General features: G+C 68.2%; 2 protein-coding genes across 7 annotated transcripts in view; both read left to right on the top strand.

Annotated features, from left to right (window-relative positions):
- LOC128915547 (laminin subunit beta-1-like) overlaps window positions 1–8,547 on the top strand; it is a 28,167-nt gene extending 19,620 nt beyond the window's left edge. For all 6 annotated transcript variants that reach the window (XM_054216046.1, XM_054216051.1, XM_054216052.1 and 3 more), the window contains 18 exons: window positions 251–371; window positions 964–1,156; window positions 1,552–1,695; window positions 2,187–2,418; window positions 2,822–2,985; window positions 3,078–3,302; window positions 3,712–3,926; window positions 4,014–4,110; window positions 4,752–5,130; window positions 5,218–5,402; window positions 5,477–5,706; window positions 5,801–6,004; window positions 6,531–6,675; window positions 6,759–6,966; window positions 7,046–7,187; window positions 7,677–7,853; window positions 7,946–8,102; window positions 8,280–8,547. In XM_054216046.1, coding sequence (XP_054072021.1) covers window positions 251–371; window positions 964–1,156; window positions 1,552–1,695; window positions 2,187–2,418; window positions 2,822–2,985; window positions 3,078–3,302; window positions 3,712–3,926; window positions 4,014–4,110; window positions 4,752–5,130; window positions 5,218–5,402; window positions 5,477–5,706; window positions 5,801–6,004; window positions 6,531–6,675; window positions 6,759–6,966; window positions 7,046–7,187; window positions 7,677–7,853; window positions 7,946–8,102; window positions 8,280–8,413 — 3,352 coding nt within the window. In that variant the 3' untranslated portion in view covers window positions 8,414–8,547. The remainder of the gene's footprint in view (window positions 1–250; window positions 372–963; window positions 1,157–1,551; window positions 1,696–2,186; window positions 2,419–2,821; window positions 2,986–3,077; window positions 3,303–3,711; window positions 3,927–4,013; window positions 4,111–4,751; window positions 5,131–5,217; window positions 5,403–5,476; window positions 5,707–5,800; window positions 6,005–6,530; window positions 6,676–6,758; window positions 6,967–7,045; window positions 7,188–7,676; window positions 7,854–7,945; window positions 8,103–8,279) is intronic.
- A 182-nt stretch (window positions 8,548–8,729) lies between these two features.
- On the top strand, window positions 8,730–18,964 carry LOC128915529 (laminin subunit beta-2-like). The gene is made up of 33 exons (XM_054215962.1): window positions 8,730–8,912; window positions 9,087–9,250; window positions 9,328–9,463; window positions 9,637–9,710; window positions 9,823–10,011; window positions 10,088–10,151; window positions 11,008–11,210; window positions 11,298–11,418; window positions 11,727–11,915; window positions 11,996–12,175; window positions 12,248–12,360; window positions 12,437–12,516; window positions 12,595–12,730; window positions 12,874–13,029; window positions 13,119–13,246; window positions 13,329–13,446; window positions 13,560–13,752; window positions 13,829–13,972; window positions 14,098–14,329; window positions 14,405–14,568; window positions 14,648–14,872; window positions 15,370–15,584; window positions 15,671–15,767; window positions 15,835–16,207; window positions 16,280–16,464; window positions 16,542–16,783; window positions 16,851–17,054; window positions 17,146–17,290; window positions 17,662–17,869; window positions 17,953–18,094; window positions 18,202–18,378; window positions 18,454–18,613; window positions 18,715–18,964. The coding sequence occupies exons 1-33, from the start codon at window positions 8,870–8,872 to the stop codon at window positions 18,849–18,851; spliced, it is 5,337 nt and encodes a 1,778-aa protein (XP_054071937.1). The 5' UTR covers window positions 8,730–8,869; the 3' UTR covers window positions 18,852–18,964.
- The last annotated feature ends 228 nt before the right edge of the window (window positions 18,965–19,192 follow it).

Here is a 19,192-nt window from a genome sequence, read left to right on the forward strand (position 1 = left end):
GATGATGGGATGGGGATGGGGTGCAGATGGGGACAGGGATCAGGACAGGACAGGGACAAGGACAGCCCTGCCACGCTCCCAAAACCCAGGGATGGGGATGGGATGGAAACAGGGACAGTCCTGCCACACAGGCAAGGGACGGGGATGGGGATGGGGACAGGGACAAGGAAGGTGGCTGGCTGCTACTGCTGTCCCCTGGCTGTCCCTATGGCTCTGTTGTGCCTGTGTCCTGACGCCTGCCTCTGCACAGGTACGTGCTGCTGTCCCGGCCCTTCTGCTTCGAGCCCAGCACCCCCTACGAGGTGACCATGCGGCTTCAACGGGCCGGCGTCACCCAGCGCCACCCTGGTGCCTTCATCCTCATTGACTCGGTGAGGGGCATCCCGCTGCACCCCACATCTGGGGCTCAGCAGGGGTGGGGTGATGGGCAGGGACGGGGGACTATGGGCTGGGGTGGGCAGCAGCCCCTCGCTGGGGCTTCTTGTGTGGTGGGAATGGGAATGAGGAAGGGGATGGGGATGGGAAAGTGGATTGGGAAAGGGAATGGAGATGGGGATGTTGATGGGGAGAGGAATGGGGATGGGAAAGCAGATAGGGATGGGGATGGGAAGGTGGATGGGGATGGGAAAGGGAAGGGGGATGGAGACATTGATGGTGTGGGGATAGGAATGGGGATGGGGACATGGATGAGGTTGGAGATATGAGTGGGGCTGGTGATGGTTATGGAGTTGAGGCTGGTCTTGGGGATGTCAAAGCGGGTAGGGATAAGCATGCCTGTGGGGATGGCAATTTGGACGGGCATATCTGTGGGGCTGGGCATGCTGATGGGGTTGGGGATGTCTATGGATCTGAGGCTGTTGCTGGGACCAGGGCAGTTGAACCTCCGGCAGGGTTGGGGCAGATGCATCCAGCCTGGGAGTGGGGACCAGGTCCCACCTCTCCCCCTCCCGTTGCCTGTTGCAGCTGGTGCTCCTGCCACGGGTGTCGGAGCTGCCTGGCTTCCATGGGGCTGAGGCGGCGGCGGCAGCGCGCCAGGAGGAGCTGGAGCGGTACCGGTGCCTGGAGGCATTTCGCATGGCCCCCCCGTCCCCCCTGGCCCAGGCTTGTGCCCGCCTGGTCTGCAGCGTCTCAGCCCTGCTGCATGGCGGGGCGCTGCGTGAGTGGGGAGCACCCTGCTGGGGTTGGGGGACATGCCTGGGGCGGTGGGCGAGGGTGGAGCCGTGGGTTGGGATGGGACCGTGACCACGGCAGGTGGTCAGGTGTGGCTGGTGGGTCAGGATGGGGACATGCCCGTGGCAGGGCGGGGGTCGGGGTACCTGGGGCAGTGGGTTGGGATGAGACCATGCCCATTGGAGGGTTGGGCAGGGGTACCCGGTGCAGTGGGTCGGGATGAGCCCACGCTCATTGCAGTGGGTCAGGATGGGGCTGTGCCCATGGCAGGGTGGGAGACGTACTCGGTGCAGTGGGTCGGGATGGGGCCGTGCCCACGGTGGGGTCGGGCAGGGGGCGGGCAGAGCAGTCCCAGCGCCACACTGGTCCTGCTGCCCACAGCCTGCCAGTGCGACCCGCAGGGCTCCCGCAGCAGCGAGTGCCAGGTGCAGGGAGGGCAGTGCGAGTGCAAGCCCCACGTCCTCGGCCGGCGCTGTGACCACTGCGCTCCAGGCAGCTATGGCTTCGGGCCCCTGGGCTGCAGCCGTGAGTAGCGGGATCTGCGCCTGCCAGGCATCCCTGTCCCTCCCGTCTGTCTGTCCATCCAGCTGTCAGAGCCCCATTTGCTCCCGCTCTGCTTGTTCACTTGTCTGTCTGTCCATCTGTCCATGCGCGTTGTCCATCTCTGTCCATGCGTGTTGTCCATCTCAGCCCTGCTGTCCTACAGCCTGTAGGTTGGGTCCTAGTTCCTCTTCTGTCCATCTGTCTTTCCATCCATCCATCCATCCATCCATCCATCCATCCATCCATCCATCCATCCACCCATCCACCCGAGTCCTGTGCTCCAGCCTGGGGTGGGCACTTCCCTACCTTGCACTCACTCATCTGTCCATCTGCCCGTCCATCTGCCTACCTGTGTGTCCACTATGCCGTAGCCCGTGGGTTGGGCATGCCCTGGGTGCCGGTCCCCCATCTGTCTGTCCGTCCGTCCCTGTATCCCTGCACTCGTTCCTGACCCAAACCGTGCCGTTCCACAGCCTGCGCCTGCTCCCCGGAGGGCTCAGTGTCACAGCTGTGCGATGCGGTGAGTGGGCAGTGCCGGTGCCAGCACGGCGCTGTGGGCCGGCAGTGTGACCAGTGCCAGCCTGGCCACTGGGGCTTCCCCGCCTGCCGGCCCTGCCAGTGCAACGGGCACGCCGAGGAGTGCGACCCCCGGACGGGCAGCTGCCTGCACTGCCGCGACCACACCGCCGGCCGGCACTGCGAGCGGTGAGCCTGGTGGGAGGGGAGGAGATGGGACAGCATGGCGTGGCATGGATGGGATGGGGTGGGATGGGATAGATACAATGAGATGGAATAGGATGGGATGGGGTGGATGAGATGGGATGGTGGGATGGGATATGATGGAATGGGATGGATGAGATGAGGTGATGGGATGGAATATGATAGGATGGGATGAGATGGGATGGTGGGATGGGATAAGATGGGGTGAGATTGGATGGAATAGTGGGATAGGGTATGATGGGATGGATGAGATGAGACAAGACGAGATGAGATAGCATAGCATGACATGGCATGGCATGACATGACATGGACGAGATGGAATGGTGGGATGGGATATGATGGATAGGATGGGACGGACCCCCAGGGCACTCACCCCTTATCCCCGCAGGTGCCAGGACGGTTACTATGGGGACCCAGTGCTGGGCTCGGGGCAGCAGTGCCGGCCCTGCCCCTGCCCCGGCTACCCTGGCACACGGCACTACCACGGGAGCGCCTGCCACGCCGACGAGGAGACCCACCACATCGTCTGCCTCTGTGCGCCCGGATACGCCGGTGAGGGGCAGAGCAGGCGCTGTGCAGTGGGGACCCCCAGCACCGGGGCTGCGGTACCCCCGGCACCCATGCCCCCCTCATCCTCCCTGCAGGGCCCCGCTGCGACCGCTGCTCCCCCGGCTATTTCGGGATGCCAGAGATGGAGGGGGGCGCGTGCCGGCCCTGCCAGTGCAACAACAACATCGACGCCAGCGACCCGGGGGCCTGCGACCCCCGCACGGGGCAATGCCTGCGCTGCCTGTACCACACCGCCGGGCCCCACTGCGCCCACTGCCAGCCTGGCTACTACGGCAATGCCCTGCAGCGCAGCTGCCGGCGTGAGCGGGGCAGGGGGGGCCGTGCCGGTGCTGGGGCTGTGCGAGGGTTCGGGCATGTGCAGGGGGTTTGGGGCAATGCAAGGGCTCAGGGTGGGGGTGAGGCTCGGGGCTGCCTTGGGGTTGGGGGTTGGGGGGGGGCGTTGGGTTGGGCAGGGTTTGGGGTGTCGGGGGGTTTGGGGCTGGGTGGGGTCAGGAACAAGTGGGGTTTGGGGCTGTCGGGGGGGTTTGGGGCTGTTCCCGGGGTCAAGGCTGGGCAGGGGACAGGGATGTTGGGATCTGGGTTTTTGGACTGTGCATGGGTTCGGGGCCAGGCAGGGGATTTGGGGAGCTGGGGCCAGCTGCCAGGAGGGCATCACCTGGGTGAGGGGGGTACGGGCTGAGCCCCATGTGTTTACCCACCCTCCCGCAGGCTGCAGCTGCGACCCACGGGGGACCCTGGTCTCCCACTGCACCGCCGGCGCCTGCGCCTGCGACCGTGGCACGGGCGCCTGTGCCTGCCGGCCCAACGTGGTGGGCAAGAGCTGCGACCGCTGCGCACCCCACTTCTGGAGCCTGGGGGAGCTGGGGGGCTGCGAGCCCTGTGGCTGCCACCCCACGCGTGCCCTGCACCCCGCCTGCGATGCGGTGAGCCCCCCCGGCACACTGGCATGGCTCCACTGCCCTCCCGATGCCCGGTGAGCCGCCCAGCTGAGCATGCCACTCTCGTTGCAGGTGACGGGGCAGTGCCAGTGTCGTCCCGGCTTCGGGGGCCGCATCTGCTCCCAGTGCCAGGAGCATCACTGGGGAGACCCCGAGCGGGAGTGCCGAGGTGGGGACGCGGCACAGGGACAAGGCGGGGTGCAGAGGCTCTGGGGACGTGGGGTGTCTGGGAACATGGGAACCCCAGGGAATGGGAGGTCTTGGGGAAAGAGGGGCTCATTGAGGGACCCTGGGTGCATAGTGGGACCCTAGAGACATGGGGGGGCCTGGGGACATGGTGGGACCCTGGGGACACAGTGGGACTCTCAACATGGGAGCCCTGGGGAGACACTGGGGACACAGGGGACTCTGAGGACCCAGGACATCCTGGGGACATGGTGAGATCATGGGGACGTGGCGAGACCTTTTGGGCATGGGGGATCGTGGACCCATAGCAGGATGCTGGGGACAGCATGGGACCCTGGGGACATGGAGGGACCCTGGAGACACAGTGGGATGCTGTGGGGCATGGAAGGATGTGGGGGATGCTGGAGACATGAAGACCTTGGGGATGTGATGGGTCTCTGGGGACAGGGGAGACTCACGGGACCCTGGGTACATGGTGGGATTGTGGGGACATAGGCGACCCTGGCTACATGGTGGAACCCTGGAGATGCAGGGGGACACAGTGGGACGCTGGGGACATGGTGGCACTTTGGGGACACGGGAGTCCCTGGGGAGGCTGGGACACACCACCGCCTGTCTCTGCAGCCTGCGAGTGCGAGCCGCTGGGCGCTGAGAGCCCGCAGTGCGAGCAGGCCAGCGGGCAGTGCCGGTGCCGGCCGGGCTTCGGGGGGCTGCGCTGTGACCGCTGCCAGCGGGGCTACCAGGAGGCTTTCCCCCGCTGCTCGCCCTGCCACCCCTGCTTCGGGCGCTGGGACCCGGCCCTGGGCAGCCTGCAGGACGGGCTGCGGCGCCTGGGGGAGCAGGCGCGGGCGCTGCGGGAAGGGGGGTCCATGCCCACACTCAGCCCCCGCCGCCTGCGGGCACTGGAGGAGGCCCTGGGGCGCGTGGAGCAGCTTCTGGGCGAGGGGGGCAGCCCCAGTGTCCCCCTCCTCAATGGGCTGCCTGGGCGGCTGGATGGCACCAGGCAAGTGCTCATCGTGGGCTGGGGTGGGGGGGGGAACCCCCTTTTGTCACCCAAAAAGGCTTGAGACCCCTTTTCTCCACACCAAAGGACGGAGCTGGATGACTTCTGGAAGCAGGTCCAAGAGCTGGAGCAACATCTGGATCAGCTGGCACAGGCAGATGTGCGGCACTGCGACCGGCTGGCTGGGCTGAGCCACGAGCTGGGGGGTCTCAACCGAACCGCCTCCCACCTCCAAATCCTCCTCGGCACCGTGGCAGCGGCCGGATTCAGCGGTAAGAGCGTCCGGCAAGGACTGGGGGCTTCAGTGGCAACCATCTTGGCTGCACCCTGACACGGGCACCCGCAGAGTCTTACCGCAGCATCCTGGGATCCGCGGAGGACTCGCGGCAGGCGGAGGCGGTGGCCAATGGCACGGCCGGTGAGCTGAGCGAGGCACGGGTGACGAGGCGGGCGGCCGAGCGGGTGCTGCGGCAGCGGGGCGACGCTTTCCACCGTGGCACTGCCGCAGCGCGGAAATCCTTGCGGGAGGCGCAGAAACGGGTGATGGGACTCAGCATCACCAGGATCAATGAGAAGGTGAGAGTGGGACCAGTGAGGGGCAAATAGGCACATGGGGATCTCCCCCCCACGCAGTGTTGAGCTGACATCCCCACCACTGGCATCGCTGCAGATTTGTGGGGCTCCTGGGGACCGGAGCTGCGAGGAAGCGCCTTGTGGAGGAGCCTTGTGCCAGGACGGCACAGGGACACGACATTGCGGTGGCACGGGGTGTGCGGGGGCACTGCCCGTCTCGGCTCGAGCCCTGAGCAGCGCCCGTAACACCTCACAGCAACTGGAGGAGGCATTGGGTCAGCTGGGTGTTGTGGCACAGAAGGTAGGGGTGGTGGCTCCGTTGACACTTTTTGGGGTCCCCTTGTGTCCCCTTCTGTGTCCTGCTTGTGCCCTTTCCATGCTACTTTGGTGTCCCTTTCCATGTCCCACTTATGCCTTTTCCATGCCCCCTTGCATGTCCCCTTGTATGTCCCACTTGTGCCCTTTTCATGCCACTTTGATGTCCCCTTGTATGTCCCTCTTGTGACCTTTCCATGCCTCCAAGCATGTCCCCCCTGTATGTCCCTCTTAAGCCCCTTCACAGATGCCCCTTGTGCCACTTGTGTGTCCCCTTGGGCCGCTGTTGCACCCCCTTGCAGACCCCCTTTATGTCCCCTTACATACCTCTTCCGTGCCCCCTTCTACCCTGTTGCACACCCCTTCATGCCCCCTTGCATAACCCCCCTCGTGTCCCTTTGCACACCCCATTTCACCCCCTTGCATGTCCCCATCTTGTCCCCATGCATGTTCCCCCGTGCACCCTCCCTGGGGCCGCCCCATGCCCCCCGCTCAGCCCCGTGCCCCCCCAGACGCAGGAGGTGCAGGAGCTGGCGCGGGGGGCGCGCAGCCGGGCGGAGGAGGCGCTGGGGCGCTCGCAGGCCGCCCGCAGCCGCGCGGAGAAGGCGACGTCCCAGCTGCGGGACTTCATCCGACGCATCAAGGCCTTCCTGGCAGGTAGGGCCGGCACGGGGTGGGCACGGGCATGGCGTGGGTCAGCACGCCCACCCAGAGCCCACCCCGCTCCCGTGTCCCCACAGAGGAGGGAGCCGACCCGGGCAGCATCGAGCTGGTGGCCCGGCAGGTCCTGAACATCTCCCTGCCCAGCAGCCCCGGCCGCATCCAGGAGCTGCTGCGGGAGATGCGGGAGAGCATTGTCCAGCTGGAGGGAGTGGATGCTGTGCTGAACAGCACGGCGCAGGGGCTGGCCGCAGCACGGGGGCTGCTGGCACAGGGACAAGATGCCAGGTGAGTTGTGGTGGTGGGCAGGGGGTGGGGGTCCATCCCGCAGTGCTGTCAGGGGCTGGAGCTGCTCGTGCCACCGCAGGGAGCGAGCGGAGGGCGTGAGGGACGAGCTGGTGGGGACGCAGCGGGCACTGGATGCAGCGCGGGTGCAGGCGACGGCAGCAGGGAGCGCCCTGCGGAGTGCCAAGGATGCCATCCGGGCAGCTGAGAGCAGAGCCAAGGAGGTGAGGGGCACGGGGGCTGCGGGAGCAGGGACAATGCCGCCGGCATGGCCAGGGAGTGGGGTGATGCTTGGGCCATGCTGGGGGCAACAGGGTCAGTGCTGTGGGAGCACTGGGAATAATGGCGTTGGTGCTATGGGTGCACTGGGAGGAATGGAGTAGGTGTCGTGGGGCACTTGGAGCAATGGGGTCAGTCCCATGGGGGCACTGGGAGTAACGGGATCAGTGCCATGGGGGTACTGGGAATAACAGGGTTGGTGCCATGGGGACACTGGGAGTAACAGGGTCAGTGCCATGGGAGCACTGGGAATAACTGGGTTGGTGCCATGGAGAGCGAGGCTGATGCCATGGGGACACCAAGGGTAGTGGGGCTGTGCCAGGGGGACGTGGATGGTGTGGGGCAGTGTTGTGGGTTGGCCAATGCGGTGGGGCTGGCACCGTGGGGGCGGCGGTCGCTGTGCCTGCCAGCAACCGGTGCCCGTGCCTGTCCAGGCGGAGCGCAGGCTGCAGGCGCTGGAAGGGAAGGAGTCTCGGGCACAGCGGCGGCTGCGGGAGCTGGCACGGCACGTCACCACCCTGCAGGAGCGGGGCCAGGATGTCCGCCGTTTGGCCCAGCAAGCCAAGGAGGGGGCGCAGCGTGCCACTGCCGCCTCAGGGACGCTCAGCCAGGTGACTTCTGGCCCTGCCTGGAAGTGGCGTGGCACCAAGGGGGTACAGGGTGCCAGAGGGGGCTCAGCCTCGCCATGCCCTTGTGCCACCAGGACCTGGCGCAGGTGACGCAGCGCTACGTGGTGCTGAAGGGCCGGGTGAGCGGGCTGGCCGGGGTGTCCGGCGGGGCCCTGCAGCGTGTGACACGGCTGACGGCAGAGGCCCGGGACCTGCTGGACAAGGCCAACAGCAGCAAGAGGAAGCTGGAAGGTGAGGGGGGAGCATGTGGTGGGGGACATTCCCTGCCATCCTGACGCCGCCCGGTGCCCATTTCTCCACACATGTCTCCCCTTGTCCCCCTGGGCATGTCCCACCTGGTGCCCCACGGGTGACACAGGCTGAGGACATGGACGGGGGCTGCACCCTGACCGTTCCCCCATCCTGCAGAGCTGGAGCAGCACTTCGGGGCCAACGAGCGGGTGATGGCGGCGAAGGCAACGCGACTGCAGGCGTTGGAGCAGCGTGTCTGGGGGCTGCTGGAAGAGATCCGGGAGAGGGCCAACGCTTACGCCACCTGCTAGTGACCGGCCAAGGGGCCGGGGGCTGGAGGGTGGGACACGGTCCTGCTCCGCAGCCCCCCCGGCATTGCAGCCCGGGGGTCCCGTCCCCTCGGCGGACGGCTGTAGCGTGGCCGCGCTTGCAAATAAAACCCTGAACAGCGGCTGCCTGTGTCCGGTGCCTCCCTCTTGCCTCCTGCCCGCTGCCGTCCGGCCGCGCCCCGGCTCCGGCCGGGATCCGCCCCGCGCTTTCCGCGCAGCCCCGAGCGCAGCTCCCGCCGCCCAGCTCGGAGCGCGGGGGGGGGGGGCGGGTGTGGAGAGGGAGGGACGGGAACGGGAACGGGGACGGGAACGGGAACCGGCGGGGCGGGACGGGACGGGAACGGAGCGGGAGCGGGGACGGGACCGTCGGGCACCTGCCGAGCGCCCCCCTTTGCGCCTTCTTTGCGCCCTCTTTGCGCGCCCCGGTTGCGCCCCGCGATGCGGAGCCCCGGCGCCCTCCTGCTGCTGCCGCTGCTGGCCGGTGAGTCCGCTCCCCCCGCGCGGTGGGGGCCGGGGTCCGGCCCGGTCCCGGCGCCCTGTTTCCGGGCGACCGCGGAAGGGGCCTCGGGCGGCGGCGGGGGGAGCCCCGGTCCGTCACCCTCCCCCCCCACCCCGGCCCCGGCCCCAGCGCCCTCAGCCGCCCGCTGCCCCGCAGGGCTGGGGGGGGCCCAGGCCCCCGACCCCCCCCAGGGCTGCGCCCGCGGCAGCTGCTACCCGGCCACCGGGGACCTGCTGGTGGGACGAGCCCCCCGCTTGAGTGCCACCTCCACCTGCGGGCTGCGCCGGCCCCAGCCCTACTGCATCGTCAGCCACCTCCAGGTGAGCCGGATGGGGACCCGGGGGGACGGGATGGGGATGGGGATGGGGACACACACCGCTGAGCCCCCCGCTTGCAGGAGGAGAAGAAGTGCTTCGTCTGCGACTCGCGGCAGCCCTACGATGCCCGCGCCAACGCCAACAGCCACCGCATCGAGAATGTGGTGACCACCTTCGCCCCACGCCCCAAGAAAGCCTGGTGGCAGTCGGAGAATGGTGAGCGGCGGGTGGGGGCGGCAGGGTGTCCCGGGGGGCTCTCCTTCCCTTCCTCCCACGCCGAGGAAGCGTGACTCAGCCAGCGGCTGCAGCCGCACCCCTGGACCGCGGCTGGGACAAGCACTGGGGACCCGCGGGTGGGTGCTCCCCACCGTCACACGTGCCATCCCCAGGCGTGGAGCATGTCAGCATCCAGCTGGACCTGGAGGCCGAGTTCCACTTCACCCACCTCATCATGACCTTCAAGGTGGGTCCTGGCACGTGGGTTCCTGGGGTAGGATGGGATGGGGTGGGACGGGTTGGGATGGGGCCTGCGGAGTCTGCATGGCCGGCCCCTGTCCCATCTGGGTGTCCTGCAGACCTTCCGCCCCGCGGCCATGCTGGTGGAGCGCTCAGCCGACTTCGGGCGCAGCTGGAAGGTCTACCGCTACTTCGCCTACGACTGTGCCACCGCCTTCCCCCATGTCCCCCGTGGGCCCCCACGCCGCATTGATGACGTTGTCTGCGAGTCCCGCTACTCTGACATCGAGCCCTCCACCGAGGGGGAGGTGAGGCCCCAGCGGTGCCCCAGGAGGGTCGGGGGACCCACCGCTCTCCCCTCACCACCCTGCCTTCCACCCGCAGGTGATCTACCGGGTGCTGGACCCCGCCATCCCCATCCGGGACCCCTACAGCCCCGCCATCCAGAGTGAGTTGCCCGCCCCGGGCTCCCGCCTGGCTGCTCTATTTTGGGCACAGCTATTTTGGCCACTCTCTCCCTGCTCTGAGCCCCACAGCGGGGTCAGGGCAGGATCCAGCCTGCGGGGGCTCGAGTCCCTCCTGCGCTCCCCCTGTGGAAGCAGCTAAAGGTCGGGCTGCGTCGGGGGGAGCGGAGGGGGCAGCTGTGCCTGAGCCCTGCCAGAGTCAAGCCCAGTGCCGAGCGGTGGTGGTTGTGCGGGATGGGGTCGGTGGCGGGCAGAGGAGTCAGGCCGGGCGCAGGACGCAGTGGGTTAAATCACCCAGGGCTAAATTTAGGCTGGGAGCAGGAGTGGAGGAATCTGCAGGGCAGGGCTGCTGGGAAGCTGCAGTCCTCAGGGGAGCAGTCCCGTTCTGCCGGTGGCCCCAGGCTGCGTCCACCATGCACAGCCATCCTCTGGGAACAGCCGTGGCAGTGGGTGCCCCACTGCCCAGAAAGGTGCCCTCTCCCAGGGCGCTTGTGCTGCACTGGTGGGGTCCCAGCCCGCGTCTGCTGGGGGATCCTGCAGGGTCCTGGTCCCCGCACAGCCTGACTGTGTGCAACCAGGTGCACGGGAGCTGAACCGCCGCGGCTACGCGCAGCCCGGCCTGGCCACGTGCAGCCACCTGCGTGTGAGCCAAACCACGTGCAGCCCGGTGCCAATAAACCAGGCCATGGAAAGCCACGCGCAGCCCAGCCCAATGGTGTGCAGCCCTGCGCGGACACTCCACGCCATGCGCAGCCTGGCCCAGCCATGCACGGCAGAGCCGAGCCACGCGTGGACAAGCCTGGCCACCCTGTGCCAACGCATGTCTCTGCCCTGTCCCAGACCTGCTGCGCGTCACCAACCTGCGCGTGAACCTCACCAAGCTGCACACGCTGGGGGACAACCTGCTGGACTCGCGGCGGGAGATCCGGGAGAAGTACTACTACGCGCTCTACGAGCTGGTGATGCGCGGGAACTGCTTCTGCTACGGGCACGCCTCCGAGTGCGCCCCGCTCACCGGGGCCCCGGCCACCACCGATGGCATGGTAAGGCAAGCTGGCCCCGCATGCCCTGCTGGAGCCGGGTGGCTTCACTACCCAGTCCGGCAGCCCCTCACCATGGCATCCCGGCAGGTGCACGGGCGCTGCGTCTGCAAGCACCACACGCAGGGGCTGAACTGCGAGCGCTGCGAGGACTTCTACCACGACCTGCCCTGGCGCCCGGCCGAGGGCTCCAGCACCAACGCCTGCCGCCGTGAGTGCCCCGCGCCGGCACCAGCTCCGTCTCCTGGCATGGAGATCCCGGTGCCGGGGCTGGCGGGCTGTGTTGTGCCTGGGGTTTTGGGGTGCTGCCTGCTGGGATGTGGTTGGGTGGGAGTGGCCTCCTGCAGAGTGGCTTTGGGGGGTCTTGTGTGTTGCCGGCTGTGGTTTGGGGGGGTTTGGGGTTGGGGTGCTGCATACCGGAGTGAGGGGGGGGTGAGGGCTGGGGAGGTTTGGCAGTGGGGGTGCTGCCAGCCGGGGAGTTGGGGTGCCACATGCCGTGCCATGGTGCCATCCCTGCAGGCTGCGACTGCAATGAGCACTCGCGGCGATGCCACTTCGACATGGCCGTCTACCTGGCCACGGGGAACACCAGCGGGGCTGTGTGCGATGGCTGCCAGCACAACACCATGGGTCGCCGCTGCCACCTCTGCAAGCCCTTCTACTACAAGGACCCCAGCAAGGACCTGCGGGACCCCGCAGTGTGCCAAGGTCGGTGCCGGAGGGTGCGCGGCATGGGGCTGGGATAGCAGGGGGCGGAATCAGAGTGATGACCCTGCCTGTGTCCCCAGCCTGCGACTGTGACCCCGAGGGCTCTCTGGATGGAGGGCTGTGTGACAGCGCCGATGACCCAGCACGGGGGCTGATTGCGGGGCAGTGCCGCTGCAAGGAGCACGTGGCTGGTCCCCGCTGCGACCGCTGCAAACCGGGCTTCTTTGGCCTCAGCGCTGCCAACCCGCAGGGCTGCCAACGTAGGTACCGGGGCAGCACCCACTGGGGTTGGGCACGTGGCTCGGCCCCTCCAGACACCACTTTCCGTGCAGGGTGCCAGTGTGACCCCCGCGGCACGGTGACTGAGGGCAGCCGGTGTGACCCTGTCAGTGGCGAGTGCTTCTGCAAGAGGCTGGTGACCGGGCGCAACTGCGACCAGTGCCTGGTGAGTGGGGCTGTGCCGGGAACCATGCACGGTGCCTGGGGACCGTGGGGCTCCCTGACACCCTTGCCTTCTACAGCCTGAGCACTGGGGACTGAGCCACGACCTCCAGGGTTGCCGGCCCTGCGACTGCGATGTGGGAGGTGCCCGCAACAACCTGTGAGTCTTTGCAGGGACGCAGGGGGTGAGGGGCAATCACTGCTGGCATCGGGGCTCACAGTGCCACTGGGGTACCAGGTGCACCGTGGAGACGGGGCAGTGCCAGTGCCGCAGCCACGTGGTGGGACGGCAGTGCAGCCAGGTGGAGCCTGGTTTCTACCGCATCAACCTGGACCATTACACCTACGAGGCTGAGGATGCTCAACTGCATCAGGTAAGGGACAAAAGTGTCCCTGGGGGGCACATCAGGGAGAGCAGTGCAGTGGGTGGCTCTTTGGAAGGTCCCCAAGTTGGCAGAGTGGTGCCTGCCGGCCAAAGCATTTTTTAGGGTCCCATCTCAACCTCTCCTCGCACCAGGGCTCGGTGGTGGAGCGTGAGCCCCCCACGGACCACCCAGCTTCATGGACGGGAACAGGCTTTGCCCGCATGCTGGAGGGCGGCTGGGTGGAGTTTCATGTCAACAACGTGCCCTTCTCCACCGAGTATGATGTGATCATCCGCTATGAGCCCCAGGTGAGCGGGGTGTATCGCTAAACTGGCGGGTGGTGGTGGGGAGCGCCAGCCGGTGAGGCTTTTTGGCACAGCTCCTTCTCCACCGGCAGCACCCAGAGCCCTGGCAGGAGGTGAGGGTGAGGGTGCTGCGCCCCAGCCCCGTCTCCGCCAGCAGCCCTTGCGGAAACACCATCCCAGCTGATGACCAGCTCTCCACCAGCCTCCCCTCTGGTGCCAGGTGAGCGCCTTGCTGGGACTGGGCTGCGCCGGGGCTCGCAGGAGAAACCCGGCTGCCTATGCTCTGCTTTACCCCCGCCCAGGTACGTGGTGCTGCCCCAGCCCATCTGCCTGGAGCGAGGCGTCTCCTACACCCTCCGCCTGGAGCTGGGCTGTGCCACTGCTCGGCAGGATCCCACCGCCAGCGTGCTCATCGATTCGGTGAGGGGCGGCCGGGCAGCGGGACAGGGGACACCAACCCTTCACAGGGGCAGGGTGCGGCTGTAGGGGACGTAGGTAGAGACTGACATCCCACCGACCTGCACCCCCACCAGCTGGTGCTCATGCCCCGTTACTCCTCGCTGGAGATGTTCATCGCGGGTGACCCCAGCTCCATGGAGCGCCGGCAGACCTTTGAGCGGTACCGCTGCGCCCAGCCCTTCCACGCCGCGGGGCCCTCGCCCGTGGCTGAGCCCTGCTCCAGCCTCCTGCACAGCCTCTCGGCCATCCTGCACGACGGGGCGCTGCGTGAGTACAGCCCTGTGCCCCGTCCCGTGTCCTGCGGCGGCCACCGCTGCTCACCCCGCTCTCTCTCTGCCCGCAGCCTGCCTCTGCGACCCCCAGGGCTCGCTCAGCGCCGAGTGCCAGCCCCAGGGTGGGCAGTGCCGGTGCAAACCCAACGTCATGGGGCGGCGCTGCCACCGCTGCTCCCCGGGAACCTTTGGCTTTGGGCCTGGTGGGTGCCGAGGTGAGTGCCATGGGGCTGTGCCACCCTGGCCCGGAGAGGAGCCTGGGCACTCCACGGCTGGGGGGGCCGGGGAGGAATGCTCCCCACATGCCAGGGGCAGATGCCATGGGTGCTGTGCCTTTCAGCGTGCCAGTGCAGCAGGGAGGGCTCGGTGAGCACTGTCTGCGACAGCACCACAGGACAGTGCTCCTGCCGCGAGGGTGCCCACGGGCCACGCTGCGACCGCTGCCAGCCCGGCCACTGGGGCTTCCCTGCCTGCCGGCCCTGCCAGTGCAACGGGCATGCTGAGGAGTGTGACCCCCAGACGGGCAGCTGCCTGCGCTGCCGCGACCACACGGACGGCGAGAGGTGCCAGAGGTAAGTGGGGTGCACACCTGGACCAGGGCAGGGTGCTGCCGGCCACCCTGTCCCCCACTGACCGCCTGCCCGCAGGTGTGTGGCTGGGCATTTTGGGAACCCGGCGCTGGGCTCCGGGCAGCACTGCCGGCCGTGCCCCTGTCCCGAGGGGCCCAGCAGCCTCCGCCATTTCGCCGCCTCCTGCTACCAGGACAGCCACTCCCGGCAGGTCGTCTGCCACTGCAGCCCTGGGTACACAGGTGGGTGCCCGCCGCAGCACACTCGGTGCCCTCGGGGGTCCCCCATCCCCGGGCACTGCCCAGCATTCTGTGCCGGCAGGTCCCCGCTGTGATGAGTGTGCCCCCGGGTACTACGGAGACCCGCTGCAGCCCGGCGGACGCTGCCTGCCCTGCCAGTGCCATGATAACATTGACATGACGGACCCGGAGGCATGCGACCGGCGCACGGGACACTGCCTGCGCTGCCTCTACAACACGGCAGGGCCCCACTGTGCCGAGTGCCAGCCCGGCTACTATGGGGATGCCACGCGGCACAGCTGTAGGCGTGAGTACTCACGGCCACGCTGAGAGAGACTTGCCTCCAGGACTCTGCAAGTTTCTGGGGACCATGCACACCCATGGTTGCCCTTGCTCCTGCACAGCGCTGCAGGGTCCCTGAAGCCCAGCCCTGGCACTGTGGCCCATCCTTGTCCCTGCACCCAACTTAGCGCGTCTATATCTTCATCTCATGCCCATTCCTGTCCCCATTGCAATCCCACCCTCCTGCAAACTCTGTCGCCATCCCATCTCTATCCTAATCATGGCCCTCTCCCAGTCCCATCTCCATCCCATCTCTATCAGTGGTCCACATGCTGTTCCCATCCCATCTCTGTTCAGTCCCCACCTCATCCCTGCCCAATCCCTGTCTCCATCCTGCCTCCACGCTCGCCCATCACCGTCCCCATACCATCTGCACCCCCCAATCCCATCTCTATCCCAGTGTAATCCCCATACCGTCCCTGTCCCCATCCCCATCCCCGCTCAGCACCTGTCTGGTTCCAGGTTGCTCCTGCAACACGCTGGGCACCGACCCCAGCACCTGCGGGCCCCAGCAGTGCCAGTGTGATGGGCGCAGCGGGCAGTGCCACTGCCTGCCCCACGTGGAGGGCCAGAGCTGCGACCGCTGCAGCCCCAACTTCTGGAACCTGGGCAGCGGGCAGGGCTGCCAGCCCTGTGCCTGCCACCCCCAGCACGCCCTGACACCCGCCTGCAACCAGGTGAGACAGGGACGGGGCGCAGGGCGGGGGATGGGGATGGGGGTGGGCTGCAGCAGTGCCAGCCTTGGCCGCGCCATGTCTTTCAGTTCACAGGGCAGTGCTCGTGCCGGCCAGGCTTCGGGGGCCGGACCTGTGCTGACTGCCAGGAGCACCATTGGGGCGATCCGCGGCAGCAATGTCGAGGTGAGAGCCGGTGCCGGTGGGGGTCCGTGGTGAGCCCCACGACACCCTGACCCCACTCTCCCCACAGCCTGTGACTGCGACCCCCGTGGCGTCGCCAGCACCCAGTGCCACCGCAGCAGCGGCCACTGTGACTGCCGTCCCGGCATCTCCGGAGTCCGCTGTGACCAGTGTGCCCGGGGCTTTGCCGGCGCTTTCCCTGCCTGCCAGCCCTGCCACCCCTGCTTCGGCGACTGGGACCGGGTGGTGCAGGACCTGGCCGCCCGTACCCGGGCACTGGCGCAGCGGGCCAGCCTCCTGCAGCACACTGGGGCCGCCGGCGCCTTCGAGGGCACCTTCCGGCAGCTGGAGGAGAGCCTGGCCACCGTGCGTAACGTGGTGGCTACCCACAATGCCACCGCCGCCACTGCTGCCCACCTGACGCATGCCACGGAGGGGCTGCGGTGAGCACCCAGCACGGGGCACGGCTCCCGGGGTGGCCCTAGGAGCGGGTTGTCACCCCCCTTGCCTTGCAGGCAGCAGATCGGGGAGGCAACAGAGAGGCTGACGCGGCTGGAGGGGGAGCTGACAGCCACCCAGGATGCCAACTTCAATGCCAGCCACGTGCTGAGCGCGGTGGACCGGGGTGCCCGTGCCCTCAACCACAGCCTGCAGGACCTGGAGCAGCGGCTGCATGCCCTCAAGACCTCCAATTTCCTCGGTGAGCCACACCGCTGAGCCAGGCCAGAGTGGCAGGGCCATGGCGTGGAGGTCTGATGGTTCCCCTGCCATCCCCAGGCGCCTACGACAGCATCCGCCAGTCCCACGGGGAGTCGCAGGAGGCTGAGCGCCGGGCGGACGCCTCCACCCGCACCATGCCCAGCCCCGTCAGCACCTCAGCAGCCACCCGGCGCCGCACTGAGCAGCTCCTGGCCAGCCGTCGGGACGACTTCAACCGCCAAAACGCGGCCAGCCGGCGGGCGCTGATGGACCTGGCAACGAGGGCGCAGGCACTGAGCCTGCACCCGCTCAATGAGAAGGTGGGACGTGGGGAGGGGAGCAGGGGGATGGATCCTGGAGCCGCCTCGAGCCCATGCTGCGTTGCAGGTCTGCGGTGCAGCGGGTGACGTGCCCTGTGCCGAGAGCCCCTGCGGGGGAGCCGGGTGCCGGGATGAGGACGGGGGACGGCGCTGCGGGGGTCTGAGCTGCAGTGGGGCTGTGTCCACGGCTGACAGCGCGCTGGACCGGGCACGCCATGCCCAGGAGGAGCTGCGTCGGGCTGCTGGCGATGTGGCCCAGCTCTCCCACAAGGTGCGTGGTACATGGGTGCTGGTGGGAGCGGGTGGCACACCTGTGCTCCAAGCCCTTGGGGCTGGCACTGAGTGTCTCTGCCCCTGCTCAGGTGGCAGAGGCCAAGGGGAAGGCGGATGAGGCCCGTCTGCAGGCACAGGCGGCTCTGGACAAGGCAAACCAGACCAGGGCCCGCGTGGAGAGCTCCAACAAGGAGCTGCGGGAGCTCATCAGCCACGTCAAGGCCTTCCTGAGCCGTGAGTGCCAGCGTGCTGGGGGGGCTGGCTGCCCCTGCCTGGCGCTGCGTGGCTCTGCACCTGCACCCCACCTGCACCACGCTGCACCGACCCCACACCGCACTGCATGGTCCCCGCACTGCATGTGGGCTGTCCCCAGCACTGCACCGCCCTGGCACCACACTGCACCACACAGCCCCTGCCCCACACTGCGTTGCACGGGCCCTGCCCTGCCCTGCCCTGCCCCGACCATCCCAGGCCTCCCCAGCCATCCCCTACCCTGCCCTATGCTCCCTCCCCATGGCTCCACCTGCCCTCCACTGCTCCTCGGTCTGCCTGTCCCCTCCTCCCCGGGGTGGTGCAGGGGACACACTGACTGCTCCTGCCCACAGAGGAGGGGGCTGACCCCGAGAGCATCGAGGTGGTAGCCAGCCGGGTGCTGGAGCTGTCGCTCCCCGCCGCGCCGGCACAGATCCACCACCTGGCCGAGGAGATCAAGGCCCGGGTGCGCAGCCTGGCCACCGTGGATGCCATCCTGGAGCAGACGGCCGGCGACGTGCGCCAGGCAGGACAGCTGCTGCAGGACGCCCAGCGGGCCAGGTGAGCCTGGGGCTGTAGGGACATCACTCCCCCAGGGCACCTCAGCCCGGGCTGGCGCTGAGGCCGTGCTGCCCTGGCTGCAGGTCGCGGGCAGAGGGTGTACGGGGCACAGCCGAGGCGGTGCGGCAGGCGCTGGATGAGGCGCAGAGAGCCCAGGGCATGGCCGAGCAGGCGCTGCACCATGCCACCAGTGACATCCAGCATACCGAGAGAGCCCTCGGCACGGTAAGGGCCCAGTCCCCATGACCTCAGCCCCATGGGGACAGGCAGGGTCCCGTCTCTACCATGCAGGCACCCTGACCGTGCCTGTCCCCCGTGCCACCGGTCCCCAGATACAGGACCAGACGGCGAGCGCAGAGCAGCAGCTGGCGGGCGCCATGGGGCGGATTGGGCTCCTAGACGGACAGATGGACGCCCTGAAGGTGAAACGTGCCAACAACAGCCTGGCGGCCACACGTGCCCAGGAGGCAGCCAGTGTTGCACGGGACCGAGCTGGCGAGGCCAAGCAGGTGAGTGAGCAGGGGCTGTGGGGGGCCGGTGGGGGTCCTGCGGGGGTCCCACTGACCGGCCCCACTGCCTGGCAGGTGCTGGAGGGGCCGCTGCGGGACCGTTACCGAACGGCGCAGGAGCTGGTGCAGCACCGGGCGCAGGGCGCACGGCAGGCGGGCAGTCGGGCACAGCAGCTGCGGGATGAGGCCGCTGGTCTGCTGCAGGATGCCCAGGGCAAGCTGCAGCGGCTGCGAGGTGAGGCTAGGGCGGTGGGTCGGGGGGTGACGGTGGCAGGGGGCCGTGCTGACCTGCCTCCCCCCTGTCCCCGCTGACCCATGTCCCCCCTGTCCCCACAGCCTTGGAGGAGGCGTATGAGCGGAACGAGCGGGTGCTGGACGCCAAAGCGGCGCAGCTGGGTGGGCTGGAGGCCAGGATGAGGGAGGTGCTGGCCACCATCAACCAGCAGGTCCAGATCTACAACACCTGCCAGTGATCCCCTGGAGGGGCCCGGACGCGCCCCCCCGCCCCCCCCCCCCCCCCCGCTGCCCACCCTGCCGCTGCCCAGCCTCCGCCTCTGTGGTGGGCAAACCCTGCGTGAATAAAATCACAGAGCAAGCCTGCCCCGCCTCTGACCCGTGCCGTGGGGCCCCGTTTCCGCCCGGGTGTCCCCGCAGTGGCCTCCCGAGCCCGCGGGGTGGGAGCCGCTCGCTGCCAGCCCCTGGGTGTGGGACGCTGTGGGGCTGTGGGTGGTGCCCAGGGCTGGCCGTGGGGCCGGGGGAGTTGCGCAGGGTTGGCCGTGGGGCCAGCGGCGGGCCCGGGACACCCGCTGCAGGC

The sequence above is a fragment of the Rissa tridactyla genome, chromosome 10 (genome assembly GCF_028500815.1).
Source record: "Rissa tridactyla isolate bRisTri1 chromosome 10, bRisTri1.patW.cur.20221130, whole genome shotgun sequence".
NCBI lineage: Eukaryota > Metazoa > Chordata > Aves > Charadriiformes > Laridae > Rissa > Rissa tridactyla.

Bases quoted from the DNA above. Each gene is read 5' to 3' on its own strand.
- LOC128915529 (XM_054215962.1), top strand. From the start codon at position 8,870: ATGCGGAGCCCCGGCGCCCTCCTGCTGCTGCCGCTGCTGGCCG. The intron at 12,517-12,594 runs GTGAGTCTTTGC...CTGGGGTACCAG, and splicing joins GGAGGTGCCCGCAACAACCT to GTGCACCGTGGAGACGGGGC. The intron at 17,055-17,145 runs GTGCGTGGTACA...GCCCCTGCTCAG, and splicing joins TGGCCCAGCTCTCCCACAAG to GTGGCAGAGGCCAAGGGGAA.